Here is a 16,829-nt window from a genome sequence, read left to right as displayed (position 1 = left end):
CTCTCTGTGCTCCCCATTATAGCGCCAGATATACAGCTGCCCACTGGCCGCTCTGTGCTCTTCATTATAGCGCCAGATATACAGCTGCCCACTGGCCTCTCTGTGCTCCCCATTATAGTGCCAGATATACAGCTGCCCACTGGCCGCTCTGTGCTCCCCATTATAGCACCAGATATACAGCTGCCCACTGGCCTCTCTGTGCTCCCCATTATAGTGCCAGATATACAGCTGCCCACTGGCCGCTCTGTGCTCCCCATTATAGCACCAGATATACAGCTGCCCACTGGCCTCTCTGTGCTCCCCATTATAGTGCCAGATATACAGCTGCCCACTGGCCGCTCTGTGCTCCCCATTATAGCGCCAGATATACAGCTGCCCACTGGCCGCTCTGTGCTCCCCATTATAGTGCCAGATATACAGCTGCCCACTGGCCTCTCTGTGCTCCCCATTATAGTGCCAGATATACAGCTGCCCACTGGCCGCTCTGTGCTCCCCATTATAGCGCCAGATATACAGCTGCCCACTGGCCGCTCTGTGCTCCCCATTATAGTGCCAGATATACAGCTGCCCACTGGCCTCTCTGTGCTCCCCATTATAGCGCCAGATATACAGCTGCCCACTGGCCGCTCTGTGCTCCCCATTATAGTGCCAGATATACAGCTGCCCACTGGCCGCTCTGTGCTCCCCATTATAGCGCCAGATATACAGCTGCCCACTGGCCGCTCTGTGCTCCCCATTATAGTGCCAGATATACAGCTGCCCACTGGCCGCTCTGTGCTCCCCATTATAGTGCCAGATATACAGCTGCCCACTGGCCGCTCTGTGCTCCCCATTATAGCACCAGATATACAGCTGCCCACTGGCCTCTCTGTGCTCCCCATTATAGCACCAGATATACAGCTGCCCACTGGCCGCTCTGTGCTCCCCATTATAGCACCAGATATACAGCTGCCCACTGGCCGCTCTGTGCTCCCCATTATAGCACCAGATATACAGCTGCCCACTGGCCGCTCTGTGCTCTTCATTATAGCGCCAGATATACAGCTGCCCACTGGCCTCTCCGTGCTCCCCATTATAGCGCCAGATATACAGCTGCCCACTGGCCGCTCTGTGCTCCCCATTATAGCGCCAGATATACAGCTGCCCACTGGCCTCTCTGTGCTCCCCATTATAGCGCCAGATATACAGCTGCCCACTGGCCGCTCTGTGCTCCCCATTATAGCGCCAGATATACAGCTGCCCACTGGCTGCTCTGTGCTCCCCATTATAGCACCAGATATACAGCTGCCCACTGGCTGCTCTGTGCTCCCCATTATAGCACCAGATATACAGCTGCCCACTGGCCGCTCTGTGCTCCCCATTATAGCGCCAGATATACAGCTGCCCACTGGCCTCTCTGTGCTCCCCATTATAGTGCCAGATATACAGCTGCCCACTGGCCGCTCTGTGCTCCCCATTATAGCGCCAGATATACAGCTGCCCACTGGCCGCTCTGTGCTCCCCATTATAGTGCCAGATATACAGCTGCCCACTGGCCTCTCTGTGCTCCCCATTATAGCGCCAGATATACAGCTGCCCACTGGCCGCTCTGTGCTCCCCATTATAGCGCCAGATATACAGCTGCCCACTGGCCGCTCTGTGCTCCCCATTATAGCGCCAGATATACAGCTGCCCACTGGCCGCTCTGTGCTCTTCATTATAGCGCCAGATATACAGCTGCCCACTGGCCTCTCCGTGCTCCCCATTATAGCGCCAGATATACAGCTGCCCACTGGCCGCTCTGTGCTCCCCATTATAGCGCCAGATATACAGCTGCCCACTGGCCGCTCTGTGCTCCCCATTATAGCACCAGATATACAGCTGCCCACTGGCCGCTCTGTGCTCCCCATTATAGCACCAGATATACAGCTGCCCACTGGCCGCTCTGTGCTCCCCATTATAGTGCCAGATATACAGCTGCCCACTGGCCGCTCTGTGCTCCCCATTATAGCACCAGATATACAGCTGCCCACTGGCCGCTGTGTGCTCCCCATTATAGCGCCAGATATACAGCTGCCTACTGGCCGCTCTGTGCTCCCCATTATAGCGCCAGATATACAGCTGCCAACTGGCCGCTCTGTGCTCCCCATTATAGCGCCAGATATACAGCTGCCCACTGGCCGCTCTGTGCTCCCCATTATAGCACCAGATATACAGCTGCCCACTGGCCGCTGTGTGCTCCCCATTATAGCGCCAGATATACAGCTGCCCACTGGCCTCTCCGTGCTCCCCATTATAGCGCCAGATATACAGCTGCCCACTGGCCGCTCTGTGCTCCCCATTATAGCGCCAGATATACAGCTGCCAACTGGCCGCTCTGTGCTCCCCATTATAGCACCAGATATACAGCTGCCCACTGGCCGCTCTGTGCTCCCCATTATAGCGCCAGATATACAGCTGCCCACTGGCCGCTCTGTGCTCCCCATTATAGCGCCAGATATACAGCTGCCCACTGGCCGCTCTGTGCTCCCCATTATAGCGCCAGATATACAGCTGCCCACTGGCCTCTCTGTGCTCCCCATTATAGCGCCAGATATACAGCTGCCCACTGGCCGCTCCGTGCTCCCCATTATAGCACCAGATATACAGCTGCCCACTGGCCGCTCCGTGCTCCCCATTATAGCACCAGATATACAGCTGCCCACTGGCCGCTCCGTGCTCCCCATTATAGCGCCAGATATACAGCTGCCCACTGGCCGCTCCGTGCTCCCCATTATAGCGCCAGATATACAGCTGCCCACTGGCCTCTCTGTGCTCCCCATTATAGCGCCAGATATACAGCTGCCCACTGGCCGCTCCGTGCTCCCCATTATAGCACCAGATATACAGCTGCCCACTGGCCGCTCCGTGCTCCCCATTATAGCACCAGATATACAGCTGCCCACTGGCCTCTCTGTGCTCCCCATTATAGCGCCAGATATACAGCTGCCCACTGGCCTCTCTGTGCTCCCCATTATAGCGCCAGATATACAGCTGCCCACTGGCCGCTCTGTGCTCCCCATTATAGCGCCAGATATACAGCTGCCCACTGGCCGCTCTGTGCTCCCCATTATAGCACCAGATATACAGCTGCCCACTGGCCGCTCCGTGCTCCCCATTATAGCGCCAGATATACAGCTGCCCACTGGCCGCTCTGTGCTCCCCATTATAGCGCCAGATATACAGCTGCCTACTGGCCGCTCTGTGCTCCCCATTATAGCGCCAGATATACAGCTGCCAACTGGCCGCTCTGTGCTCCCCATTATAGCGCCAGATATACAGCTGCCCACTGGCCGCTCTGTGCTCCCCATTATAGCGCCAGATATACAGCTGCCCACTGGCCGCTCTGTGCTCCCCATTATAGCGCCAGATATACAGCTGCCCACTGGCCGCTCTGTGCTCCCCATTATAGCGCCAGATATACAGCTGCCCACTGGCCTCTCTGTGCTCCCCATTATAGCGCCAGATATACAGCTGCCCACTGGCCGCTCTGTGCTCCCCATTATAGCGCCAGATATACAGCTGCCCACTGGCCGCTCTGTGCTCCCCATTATAGCGCCAGATATACAGCTGCCCACTGGCCGCTCTGTGCTCCCCATTATAGCGCCAGATATACAGCTGCCCACTGGCCGCTCTGTGCTCCCCATTATAGCGCCAGATATACAGCTGCCCACTGGCCGCTCTGTGCTCCCCATTATAGCACCAGATATACAGCTGCCCACTGGCCTCTCTGTGCTCCCCATTATAACGCCAGATATACAGCTGCCCACTGGCCGCTCTGCTCCCCATTATAGCGCCAGATATACAGCTGCCCACTGGCTGCTCTGTGCTCCCCATTATAGCGCCAGATATACAGCTGCCCACTGGCCGCTCCGTGCTCCCCATTATAGCGCCAGATATACAGCTGCCCACTGGCCGCTCTGTGCTCCCCATTATAGTGCCAGATATACAGCTGCCCACTGGCCGCTCTGTGCTCCCCATTATAGCACCAGATATACAGCTGCCCACTGGCCTCTCCGTGCTCCCCATTATAGCGCCAGATATACAGCTGCCCACTGGCCTCTCTGTGCTCCCCATTATAGTGCCAGATATACAGCTGCCCACTGGCCGCTCTGTGCTCCCCATTATAGTGCCAGATATACAGCTGCCCACTGGCCGCTCCGTGCTCCCCATTATAGCGCCAGATATACAGCTGCCCACTGGCCTCTCTGTGCTCCCCATTATAGCACCAGATATACAGCTGCCCACTGGCCTCTCCGTGCTCCCCATTATAGCGCCAGATATACAGCTGCCCACTGGCCGCTCTGTGCTCCCCATTATAGTGCCAGATATACAGCTGCCCACTGGCCTCTCCGTGCTCCCCATTATAGCGCCAGATATACAGCTGCCCACTGGCCGCTCCGTGCTCCCCATTATAGCGCCAGATATACAGCTGCCCACTGGCCGCTCTGTGCTCCCCATTATAGCACCAGATATACAGCTGCCCACTGGCCGCTCCGTGCTCCCCATTATAGCGCCAGATATACAGCTGCCCACTGGCCGCTCCGTGCTCCCCATTATAGCGCCAGATATACTACTCCCCGGTCCCGGCTTCTCCGTGGCGTACTGCTCCTCCTGCCCTGATTTCATCTGTGCATTTGTACCACCACCAGAGCTCACATGTACCTTCTCAGATCTGCTGATTTTATAGAAAAATAATAAAGGCTCTCTAAATGTCACCTGCTGTGGACGTAGTCAGGACGCCTTATTATTATGTGTCTAGACGGACATATTATGTAAGAACAATTGTTTTGTTTGTTTTTTAAAGAAGATCTGCATAGCTTAGAAAATGCCACAAGCTTTGCTATATGCACTTTTTTTTTTTAAGCATTTTATCACGTATCCTGCTGAGACTTTTCCCAGAGGTTTACAGCGCAGCATGTTTTTTAATTTCTTCTGAGTCACACAGAGTAGGTCACTCCAGAGGATCACTGATTTGTGTAACACATTGTATGTGAATATTCCCGGCCAGCTCAGGGCATTCTTCACACCTTAATCATGTAGAAAGTAGTTGTGTTTAGACATAATAAACGCTATCCTGCTCGCTGACTGTGGTCGGTCTCTCCTCACACAGTACGATTGCCAGCTGTTAAAATAAGTGACGACACAGGTTTGGCGCAAGTCCAGTTATCGTCCAAGAGTCCCCTGAACATCCTGAAACATCCGGTGTCCACATCGTTTGCTGTATTTGATGAGTAAGTATCTTATGTGACCGGACCTCTGCTACAAACTTTCCATAGCTCCGATTGTCCATCTGGAGCAACATCGGGTCTCTGTCCACATTACAGCCATGGCTGCCCTGACTGTGCTCTCATCTGACGGATACAAGCGGTCAATAGTCTCTAACTGGGGCCTTTAAGGTTTAGGTGCTACAATAGTGCTGCAGATTAGTATTAATCTAGATGTAAAAAAAATAAACAAAAAAGCCTTAAGTTACCCTGTCCTCTTCATTTTTGGAAGGTGAGGAGCAGGAAAGGTGTTGAGATATTACATACGTCATTCCCATGACCACTGCAACCAATCCCTGACCTCAGCAATGACTCTCGGATATAAAGCGGGGGATCACTGAAGCCAATGATTGATAGATCACATGAATTAGTCATGTCACACTATTGCTACAGGACTAGTTGGGACTAGGGAGTATTGAATGGGTGTGTATAGGTTATTTTATTTTTCCAGATGTTCAACTTCTCGCCCATATTATTTCTTTTTTATAACTTAGTACTTTTTAAAATCACTTTTTGTTGTAAAAGGTGCCATAACCAATCAAAGCTAACATTTGTATGATCTCTATATAAAGAGTGTATGGACAGCACACAACCAGTAATACTGAAGGGCAGATGTCCCTTTAGGCCGGTTTCACACGTCAGTGGCTCCGGTACGTGTGGTGACAGTTTCCTCACGTACCGGAGACACTGACTCACGTAGACACATTAAAATCAATGTGTCTCTGCACATGTCAGCGTGTTTTCACGGACTGTGTGTCCGTGTGCAAAACACGGAGACATGTTCGTGGGAGGGCACGGATTACACAGACCCATTAAAGTCAATGGGTCCGTGTAAACACGTACCGCACACAGACGCTGTCCGTGTGCCACGCAGGAGACAGCGCTACTGTAAGCGCCGTCCCCCCCACGTGGTGCTGAAGCCGCCATTCATATCTTCTCTCCAGCAGCGTTCGCTGGAAAGAAGATATGAAAAATCCTTTTTTTTTTTTTCTTGTTTTAAATAAGCATCCATGTCCCCATCCCCCTCCCACCCCCTGTGCGCCCGCCCGCTGGTAATAAAATACTCACCCGGCTCCCTCGCAGCGCTCCTGTATGCGGTCACATGGGGCCGCCGATTACAGTCATGAATATGCGGCTCCACCTCCCATAGCGGTGGAGCAGCATATTCATGACTGTAATGGGCGGCACCACGTGACCGCTCATACAGGAGAAGGTGCGGTGAGGACAGGACGCTGCGAGGGAGCTGGGTGAGTATTTTATTACCAGCGGGCGGGCGCACGGGGTGGGGACATGGATCTTTATTTAAAACACGAAAAAACAAAAAAAAAGGATTTTTCATATCTTCTTTCCAGCGAACGCTGCTGGAGAGAAGATATGAATGGCGGCTTCAGCACCAGACAGTCGGCACACGGGTGGCACACGTGTGCCGCACGGATGGCCTACGTGAGCTCACAGGGACACGGATAACTCTGGTACCAATTTTTTTCGGTACCGGAATTATCTGGATGTGTGAGACTGGCCTCATATATCATCATCCTCAGGATCAGTTATTATCTCTGGTGGCGGCTAGATGCAGATACTTAACAGCGCAGCTCCACACACTATGTAGCTCCCGCTGTTAACTGCTGATCAGCTCATATTCTGCAGCACTCGGCAGCGGCCGCTACACAATGTGCTGTGCTGTTCAGCTCCACTCGTTGTTTACATCCAGTCGCTGCTGGAGCCAATAACAATCAGTGGGGATGTTGGGTCCCGATTCATTGATTTCCATATTGATTAGCTAGCGTAAGGAAAGGTCATCAATATTTTATAAGCCTGGACCAACCCTTTAAGAAACTGTAAAGATCTCATGTTAAGGTGTGTTTCCACATTAATAATTTGTTGCAGGATTTGTAGGGGTGGGTGGATGTTTGTGTGTGGGGTAGTTGACAGCGTATTACAATAACCGCACCAAAATGATACAAGGCTTCTGGAAAGAAAAATCTTCAGCGTCAATGAACCTGCGCTGCGGATTTATGCTGTGGATTTTCACTGCATGCAAAGGGTGAAACTCTGTGACAGACCCTCAATTAAATCTGCAACAACAAAATATACAATTTGCAATGGATTTTCTGCTGCATCCCACATGGTGAACACAACAAGGAGGCTTCACGTTGCATTGCCATATAGTCTAACCGCAGGTTGGCGAGACTCCAGATAGTTCGATCTGGTAAAGATCCTGACTGCTGAGGTTACTAAGGTGCTAACGAGCTATTCGGATTTAAAGCTGAATAAAACAGAGGAGTCTTTATTTTTTTTTGCATATTCGCTCCGCAATGTCTGGAGGTGTAACTTGCAGCAGAGATTGGAATTACTGATAAAATGTATTATATACACAGCATACTGTCGAATGTGGGTTTTCTCAATTGTTGTGGTGCTTTTCACTTATGATGCTGGCTGATGTATACGTACTATAGACCAGAGGTCCCCAACCTTGAGCCATATCCAGCTTCCACCCCACTCACAGCCCCCCATTACTGGTATAATGACTGCCAAAGCCAAGGCAGTACGCCAAGCTCCATGGTTTCCTATCTTAGCCCCATTCAGATCTGCTCTTCTATGAGGGGCTACACACAAATCTCCATCTTGAGATCTGCTCTTCTGTGCAGGACGACAGAAAAGTCTCCATCTAGAGATCTCCTCTTAATCGCGGTTTTCTGCGCGAGCCATATATCAGGGGCCCGTGAGCCACATGTGTGTCTAGAGCTACAGGCTGGGGACTCTTGCTATAGATCAACCTGGACTTGTTTCTTTCATTTATAGTATGAACATAATTGTGGACCCAACTGGTGAAGAAGAACGATTCGCCACAGGACTTCTGACTGTTGTGACAGACGAGGATGGAAAGTTATGTACTATTCGAAAACCAGGTAATGTGTGGACATCTTTACAAAAAAAAAACAAACAAGACACTATAAAGGCACAGGTGACAATAAGAGGTTGTCTGGCGTTAGGCTACAAATCACTTAGACTGCAGACTTGTGAATCCTCACATCGCTTGCAGTTTGCACTGTAAGGATTCTGTGACACCAGGAACGTTACTTGTATTCATGCGGTCACGTGCCAACTAGATGGGCGCGGTGTCACTCAACATAAGTATATTAAGGGAGGCCGTATACAGTCTAGTTGGAATGTGGCTTGAAGTGTGCAAATCACATACTTGCAGTCACATGACCACCCACTCCGGACACCAGAGAATCCTACATCCTGCAGTCACTTAGTGATTGTGTAACGTGACGCAGGGCTGTAGCCGGGGCCGATGTACTCTTCTTCCACACAACGGCACATTACATAAAAATGGGGGTCCTGGCCGGGTATGCGTGGTTGTATTGCTGCTGTGGACACCTTCAGCTCTGCCACAATTTGCATGGTGCCAGACCCATTTAAACCCATGATGAGGAAACCAGACAAGTTTGTAGAAAGACCAAAAAAAACTTGTGTACAGAGGGAAGCGGGAAATCGGCTGTTTTCTTCTGCACAATGTTGATGGTCATGGATGGCGGAACAATACATGTGGTGAACGTTACACATGAACAAGAGGACAGATTGTTTAACGCCATGTTCCAGGGACAGGGCCACATGGGTCATCTGCACTCTTGTGACCGTGTAAGGGAACTTTCACTAGGTACCACCTAACTGACATGGCCCAGCCTGGCTGACCCTTCCTTCCTTCACGGCTGATCTCCAGGTCTGGCTACCACTAGTAAGACGGTCGGCAAACGCTTCATTTAGAGAAGGTGCAGAGTTGTGGAGAGTCCAGAAATGCACAGAAGGGAAAGTGTCTGACATCACGCAAGATGGACCACATCTAACACACATACCCCATTTATAATAAATGGTGTGATTTACAACAAATCTTTAAAATACTACGCTACTCCAAATTTATCGAATGCCGCACCATAATGATAAATTTGGTGCAAATTACACCAGAGCAACATTTTAAATATGGTAGTGCACTTCCTATTGTTACTTAAAAGCAGGAGTCTAAGGACCGAAATGTTGCAAGACAATGAAAAAAGTTTTACACTACCCAATCTTAGGCTACGTTCACATTTGCGGCTTTGGACGCAGCGGCGTCGCCGCAAAACAACGCACGCGTCATGCTTCCCTATCTTTAACATTGGGGACGCATGTGCGTTCGTTTTCATGCGTTTCGGTGCGTTTCGTGACGCATGCGTCGTTTCGACGCACCTGGCAGTGCGTTGCAAACGCAACATGTTGCATTTTTTCTGCGCCCAAAATAAAAAAAAACAAACGCTTGCGTCGCACTCGCATTGTATTTGCGTCGTCGAAGCTTCAAAACCTCCATTGAAGTGTATTGGCAACGCAGAAGACGCAAGTACTTGCGTTGTAGGACGCATGCGTTCTTTACTTTAAAAATAGAGACACTATATATTAAAGGGTTGAACGCATGCGTCAAAAATGCCTGCGTTCTACTTGCGTCTTTCGTGCGTTGCGTCCACGACGCTGCGTCCAAAGCCGCAAATGTGAACGTAGCCTTAGACCGTCGTGGAAGACCAGTGTGACAAATGTCACACATTAATGTAGTATTTTTCACCAATTGTAACTATGTATGTTAAAAATGGTTGTGACAAATTTCTTTCAACACTTTTTTTTTTTTTAAACCGCTATGACCTGTCTAGAACGTGGGAGTTTTTTGTGACCTGTAGCTAAAGCAGCCACAAATATAGCGTACTTTACAACAAAAGGTTAACAATGTCTGCTTTTTTTGTAATTTTTAAGTTTGACAGAGGTACTAAAATAAATGGTGTATAACATTGATGAATTTGGCATAGGCCTTTAACTCAATGAATTATCACAATTTGCTCAGAAATTGATAAACTCAGCCCATCTTGTAAGATCAAAATTACACTGTCCGTTAGCCGGCGTTACTAAATGTGAGTCTATGGTCTCTCTCCTATGTATCATATAATGAAAAAATTGCATTCCGGAACTAAAAATATAACAAAAAATTCAAACTTATTTTAGCTTCATTTAAAAATACAAGGAAGTAAAATCGAGAGTATCAAGACATCTGACACTTTGCGGGTTTCATACAGCAATGTCCTTACGTCTGAGGAGTCCTATGAGTAAGGACATTACTGTCCGAAACGCGCAGCGTGCAGGTCTTGGAACTCCTCTTTTCGCTGCTCATACAGGGTGATTCACTCGCTACTTTACCTGGAAAAAATGCTGTAAATTCTACGAGACAAGTGGACCCTACTGAAATTTAGACTCATACTTTGGATTATGAGAAGTGACGGTGCGATGCAATTCTCTTGTCAAATTACATCATCAGTTGTTAATGTACAGATACAGTTTGGCAGAGCACATTTTCTTTGTGAAAAAGGAGTTTCTACAGAAGTTTTCAGGTAAAAAAAAGAATCCACCATCCACTGCCTTCTTTGATGACAAGGGGACTGTGGCCACCAAGATCGCCTGATTTAACGCTGCTGGATATTTTTTTCCCCCTTTGGGGCCATTTGAAGGGTCAGGGGCACAGTCAGAAGCCATGGACATTACAGGTGCTCTAAGAGAACATACAGCGAGAAATTCAGGCTATGACCCCAGACGTCCTGTGGAAAATGCCCAACAATCCTGAACTGTGTGGATGCGAACAGTGGACATTTTCAACAGCTGGTTTAAACATCAGTTTCTCATGAACCAAGGCGTGTACAGTCTAAGTTTCAGTAAGATACATGGTCTCTTTTAGAAGTTCCAACACTTTTGGGGGTTAAAGTAGCGAGTGGATCGCCCTGTATTTTAAATGAAGCTAAATAGGGATTTTTGTGTGTACTCACCGTAAAATCCTTTTCTCCGAGCCACTCATTGGGGGACACAGGACCATGGGTTATGCTGCTGTCACTAGGAGGCTGACACTAAGCTGAGACAAAAAAGGGTTAGCTCCTCCCCTGCAGTATACACCCTCATGCTGGCATGCAGAGACCCAGTTAAGTGCAAAAGCAGTAGGATAATGAGAACAATATATCAAAAAACATTGGAACATAACATGTCAAACAACAGTCAAAGACTAAAAAAGATAACTAGCCGTAAGGCTACCAGGGTGGGTGCTGTGTCCCCCAATGAGTGGCTCGGAGAAAAGGATTTTACGGTGAGTACACACAAAAATCCCTATTTCTCCTTCGCCTCATTGGGGGACACAGGACCATGGGACGTCCCAAAGCAGTCCCTGGGAGGGAAACAATACAACCACGTAACTTCATGTACCATCTGACTACCAATGCGCAACGGCCGCCTGCAGGATACGCCTGCCAAGGGCCGCGTCCGCAGAGGATTGGATATGCACATTGTAATGCTTTGTGAAGGTATGCAGGCTGGACCACGTTGCGGCCTTGCAAACCTGCTCCGCTGATGCCTGGTGCCGGATGGCCCAGGAAGCACCCATCGACCGAGTGGAGTGAGCTCTAATCCCCGCCGGGATAGGACTGCCCCTGACCCGATAGGATTCCTGGATAGCAGATCGGATCCATCTAGCTATCGTGGATTTAGACGCCGCCAAACCCTTTCTGTGACCCTCCGGGAGCACGAAAAGGGCGTCCGATTTTCTGAAGTGTGCCGTTCTGGAAATGTACCTCCTGAGAGCCCGTACCACGTCCAGAGTATGGAGAGCCTTCTCGACCCTATGTTTAGGCTGCGGACAAAAGGAGGGAAGGATGATGTCCTCGTTAAGGTGGAAAGATGAGACCACCTTTGGAAGAAACGCGGGAGAAGGACGTAGGACTACCTTGTCCTGATGAAAGGCAAGGAAAGGTGCCCGACAGGATAGAGCGGCGAGCTCTGAAACCCTTCTGATGGACGTCACCGCTACCAGGAAGGCAACCTTCCAAGAGAGAACAGAGAGCGGAACGTCTTGAAGGGGTTCGAACGGCGGTTCCTGGAGAGCCCCCAGGACCAAATTGAGATCCCAGGTCTCCAAAGGCATCCTGTAAGGAGGAACAACATGGGAGACTCCCTGAATGAAAGTCTTGACCTGAAGGTTGGTGGCGATCCTACGCTGGAACAGCACGGATAAGGCTGAGATCTGACCTTTAAGAGAGCTCAGGGCCAAACCGGAATCCAGACCGGACTGAAGGAAATTCAGGATACAAGGGATGGAGAAGCTGAGCGGAGGAGCCCTCGGAGCCTGCACCAAGAAAAGAAGGTCTTCCAGACGCGGTGGTAGATAGAGGCAGAGGACGCCTTGCGAGCACTTAGCATGGTAGGAATGACCTGCTGAGAGAAACCAGCACGAGCTAGAATCCAGGTTTCAACAGCCACGCCGTCAAACGTAGGGCCCCTGAGCTCTGATGGTAGATCGGTCCTTGGCGAAGTAGGTCTGGGCGGTCTGGCAACCGCAAGGGGACGTCGGCTACGAGCTGAACGAGCTCCGCGTACCAAGCGCGACGAGGCCAGTCTGGGGCGACCAGAATGACCGGTCCTCCCTCCGTCCTGATCTTTCGGATGACCTTCGGCAGTAAGGGAAGAGGAGGAAACACGTATGGGAGTTGAAAATGATGCCACGGAGAAATTAGCGCGTCCACTCCAATGGCCTGGGGATCCCGAGATCGAGCGATGAAGTTGTGGACCTTGGCGTTCCATCTGGATGCCATCAGATCCACGTCCGGGGTCCCCCAGCGAAGACAGATCTGGTGAAAAACTTCTGGGTGAAGTTCCCATTCCCCCGAGGCAAGGCCCTGGCGGCTCAGGAAGTCCGCTGCCCAGTTCTCGACTCCCGGAATGTGCACCGCCGAGATGATGGAGTGGTTGGTCTCGGCCCAACGAAGGATGAGAGAGACTTCCCTCATCGCCGCCCTGCTGCGGGTACCCCCCTGGTGGTTGATGTAAGCCACCGCCGTGACGTTGTCCGATTGGACTCTTATTGGGTGACCCGCAAGCAGAGCGTGGAAGTGAATCAGAGCAAGTCTGATAGCACGAATCTCCAGAATGTTGATGGGGAGGCTGGATTCCCGAGCAGTCCAACGACCCTGGGCCGAGTGGTGAAGAAACACCGCCCCCCAGCCAAGAAGACTGGCGTCGGTGGTTACCACTAGCCAGCGGAACGGGAGGAAGGACTTCCCCTGGAGAAGAGATGGTCCCAGGGTCCACCAAATGAGAGAATGTCTGACCCGAGGAGACAGGGGACAAGGGAGGTCAAGAGAAAAGAGACTCCTGTCCCAGTTGTCCAGCAGAGCCTGTTGTAAGGGGCGGAGATGGAGTTGAGCGAAGGGAACAGCTTCGATTGCCGCAACCATCTTTCCCAGGATCTTCATGGCGAACCGAATGGTTCGCGGGCGAGGATGGCAGAGTGTACGGACTCCCTGCTGGAGCGCTTGGACCTTGGACCGAGGAAGCAAAACCAGCCCCCTTGAAGTGTCCAGGATCATTCCCAGAAAGGAGATCCGACGGGAAGGAACGGGAGATGACTTGTCTAAGTTGATCAGCCAGCCCAGGCGAGAAAGCGAATCCAGGGTAATGTGGACGCTTGACTCGCAGGCCTGAAACGACGGGCCCTTTATGAGGAGATCGTCTAAGTAAGGTAATACGACGACTCCTCGAGAGTGAAGAATGGCCATGACAGCCGCCATGACCTTGGTGAACACCCTGGGCGCCGTGGCGAGACCGAAGGGCAAGGCTGTGAACTGAAAATGGTCCTCTCGAATGGCAAAGCGAAGGAACCTCTGATGAGGCGGGAAGATCGGGATGTGAAGATAGGCATCCTTGATGTCTATCGAGGCCAAAAATTCCCCTCTTTCCATGGAGGAGATGACTGATCTGAGCGATTCCATCCTGAAGTGCCGGACTCTCACGCACCTGTTCAGAAGCTTCAGATCCAAAATGGGACGAACGGTCCCGTCCTTCTTTGGCACGACGAAGAGGTTTGAGTAGAAGCCTCTGAACCTCTCGTGTTCCGGGACCGGCACGATGACCCCGCTCTGGCGGAGGGAGTGGATGGCGCAAAGAAGGGCGCGAGACTGAGCTCCCGAACTGGGAAGACGAGAGGGGAAGAACCGAGTGGGAGGGGGAGAGGAGAACTCTATCTTGTAGCCAGACGATACCAGATCTCTGACCCATTCGTCGTGAACGACGGAGAGCCAGGCTTGTTGAAAAAGGAGTAGACGACCGCCTACTCTTCTGGGATCGACTGGCGCTGTTCCCGAGTCATTGAGAAGGGAATCTGGGAGGTCTGGAACCTCTGGTTCGGGGCTGCCTCGGTTTCCCGCGCCAGGAGGGATTAGGTCTGAAGGATGGACGAACGTCTCTGTCTGCGCGGGCGGAGCGGTCCGATCTGGGAAGGCCAGAGGGATTGGACCAGGCAGAGTTGGTACGAAAAGGCCGAAAACGAAAGTAAGGCTGGCGCTGGAAAGCCGCCTTGGGCCTCTGTTGGGGAAGAAACTTGCTCTTTCCCCCTGTGGCGTCGGAAATAAGCTGGTCAAGCTTTTCGCCGAAAAGACGCCCGCTTTGAAAAGGGAGAGAAATCAGGGATTTTTTAGAGGAAGAGTCTGCGCGCCAATCTCTGAGCCAAAGGGCCCTTCTAATAGCGATGGCGTTGGAAGCCGCCGAAGCAGCGCAATTTGCCGCGTCGAGAGATGCGAACATAACATAATCGCTGGCCATGGCTAGCTGCTTAGCCAGGTCCGCCATCTCCGAGGGGAGGTCCTGCTCATTAATGGATTTCGCTAGGGCATCCGCCCAGGAAACCATAGCCTTGGACACCCAGGCCGCGGCGAAGGAGGGAGACAGGGACGAGCCAGAGGCTTCGTACACCGAGCGAGCTAGAGAGTCTATCTGGCGTTCGGTGGGACTCTTAATTGAAGCGCCCTCCGGGACTGAGAGAAGAGTCTTAGAAGCCAGGCGCGAGACCGGCGGATCTACCGTGGGGGGATCCGTCCAGTCTTTCACGAGATCAGCTGAGAAGGGATACTTGGAAACCAAGACCTTCTTACCCGTGAAGCGCTTGTCTGGGTGTTCCCTGTGACGCCTGACTATGTCCAGGAAGGCTGGATGAGAGGCAAAAGCTTTGTGAGAACGCTTGGTTCTGGAAAAGGAGACCGCATGTTCCGGAGCGGAATTAGAATCGTCATCCACCTTTAGTGCGTGATTGACTGCTACGATGAGGGAGTCAACCGTGGCTCTGAACTCCGGAGCCTCCGGATCCAAAGAAATTTCAGACTCATGTTCAGAGTCCTGAACGCTTCGAGCCCCCAAAGAGGGTGAGCGAGAGGTGGAGCTGCCAGAGTCTGAGTGACGAGGAGAACGCTCCGGAGAGGTAGTACGGGTCCGTTTTCTGGACGACCGTGCCTCTTTAAGAGGCGAGGGGCCCCTGCTGGCCGACGATTCCCCTGCTATGGAGAGATCCCTTAGCACCTGTAGCGGATTGCCCCGTTCCCCGGGAGGATTTTGAATGGACTTGATGGCGTTAGCTAAAAAATCCACGGACTGAGAAAGCGAGGCGACCCACGGGGGGGGGCTAGGTACTCCAGGGTCGGCGGCGGTGGAGGGCACACGGGGCATCGCAGGCAGAGCACAGGGGAGAGCTTTGAGGCCTGGGAAGAGGGGCCTGGCAGGTGGTACACGCAGAAAAGAAGGTTGTATGCACCTTAGAAGATTTTTTAGACCTTGACTGCGACGTGATGCTAATGCAGACAAAATTACAGGGTCTATATAGAGGTGACCAGTGACTGAGAGGGCGCTGCAGAGGGGAGCTAACGATGTCTCCTTACCCCGGTCCTGTGTCCCGCTATCCAGGAGAGACGAACTGCTGGGGTGTTCACTCTGAGAGGAGGAAGCCGGCTGCACGTGGGCCACTGACGCGCCAGAGATGCGACAGGCAGGAGCTGCGGCGCTGAGGAGAGGGACCAAGATGGCCGCCGAGATCAGGAAGAGAAATCTCGGCGGCTGTGAGAAGCGCCAGGAGCGGGGGGCGGCGCCACAGACACTGGCTGGAGTGGGCGGAGCTTAGCGGCGGCGACCAGCGGCTAGGCCGAAGCCGGGGACTAAATTTGCGGCCTCGGCCCGGCGCGCGGTCGCGAGCGCCGGAAAGGGACAGGGACCGCCCAAAAAGCCTGCAGATGGAGCCCAGGGATGAGGAGCCCTCCTGACCGCCGGCGACACCCCCCCCCCAGTCCCCCCACCGGGCACTTACCCTGAAGATGGAGGTGAGAGGGAACCATGGTGCCATATATAGGAACGGTGCAGGGGTTGGGAAGCCTTCTATCCACCTACCCCACATGGGGGGTGGAGAGGAACCGTCCACCACCTGAGTCACAAGTCACATTGGTGATGCAGTGTGGTCTGCACGGACGCCACTGGGATAAAGCCACTGTACAGCCGAGGGTAGAACCTGGTGGACAGGGCAGATGTCCGGCAATAAAAAGGCCTGGCTGCAGAGGAGGATACTGGAGGTAGGAACACCAGTGCTCGTCTGTATAAGGGGAGATCGGGGCCCATTAGGGGAGAAACCGTCGCCCAAAAAAAAAGGACAGCTCAGGCAGTGGCTCCCACGTC

At 52.1% G+C, this 16,829-nt stretch overlaps 1 protein-coding gene across 1 annotated transcript in view; it reads left to right on the top strand.

Moving 5' to 3' along the window:
- EXOSC8 (exosome component 8) overlaps positions 1–16,829 on the top strand; it is a 56,605-nt gene that overhangs the window by 38,496 nt on the left and 1,280 nt on the right. The window contains exons 9-10 of the mRNA XM_069758952.1: positions 5,132–5,252; positions 8,088–8,194. Of these exons, the coding sequence (XP_069615053.1) occupies positions 5,132–5,252; positions 8,088–8,194 (228 nt within the window). The remainder of the gene's footprint in view (positions 1–5,131; positions 5,253–8,087; positions 8,195–16,829) is intronic.

This window comes from Ranitomeya imitator, chromosome 3, assembly GCF_032444005.1.
Source record: "Ranitomeya imitator isolate aRanImi1 chromosome 3, aRanImi1.pri, whole genome shotgun sequence".
In the NCBI taxonomy this organism is placed as follows: domain Eukaryota; kingdom Metazoa; phylum Chordata; class Amphibia; order Anura; family Dendrobatidae; genus Ranitomeya; species Ranitomeya imitator.
Note: the sequence above shows the minus strand (reverse complement) of the source record. Positions and strands in the feature narration are given on the sequence as shown.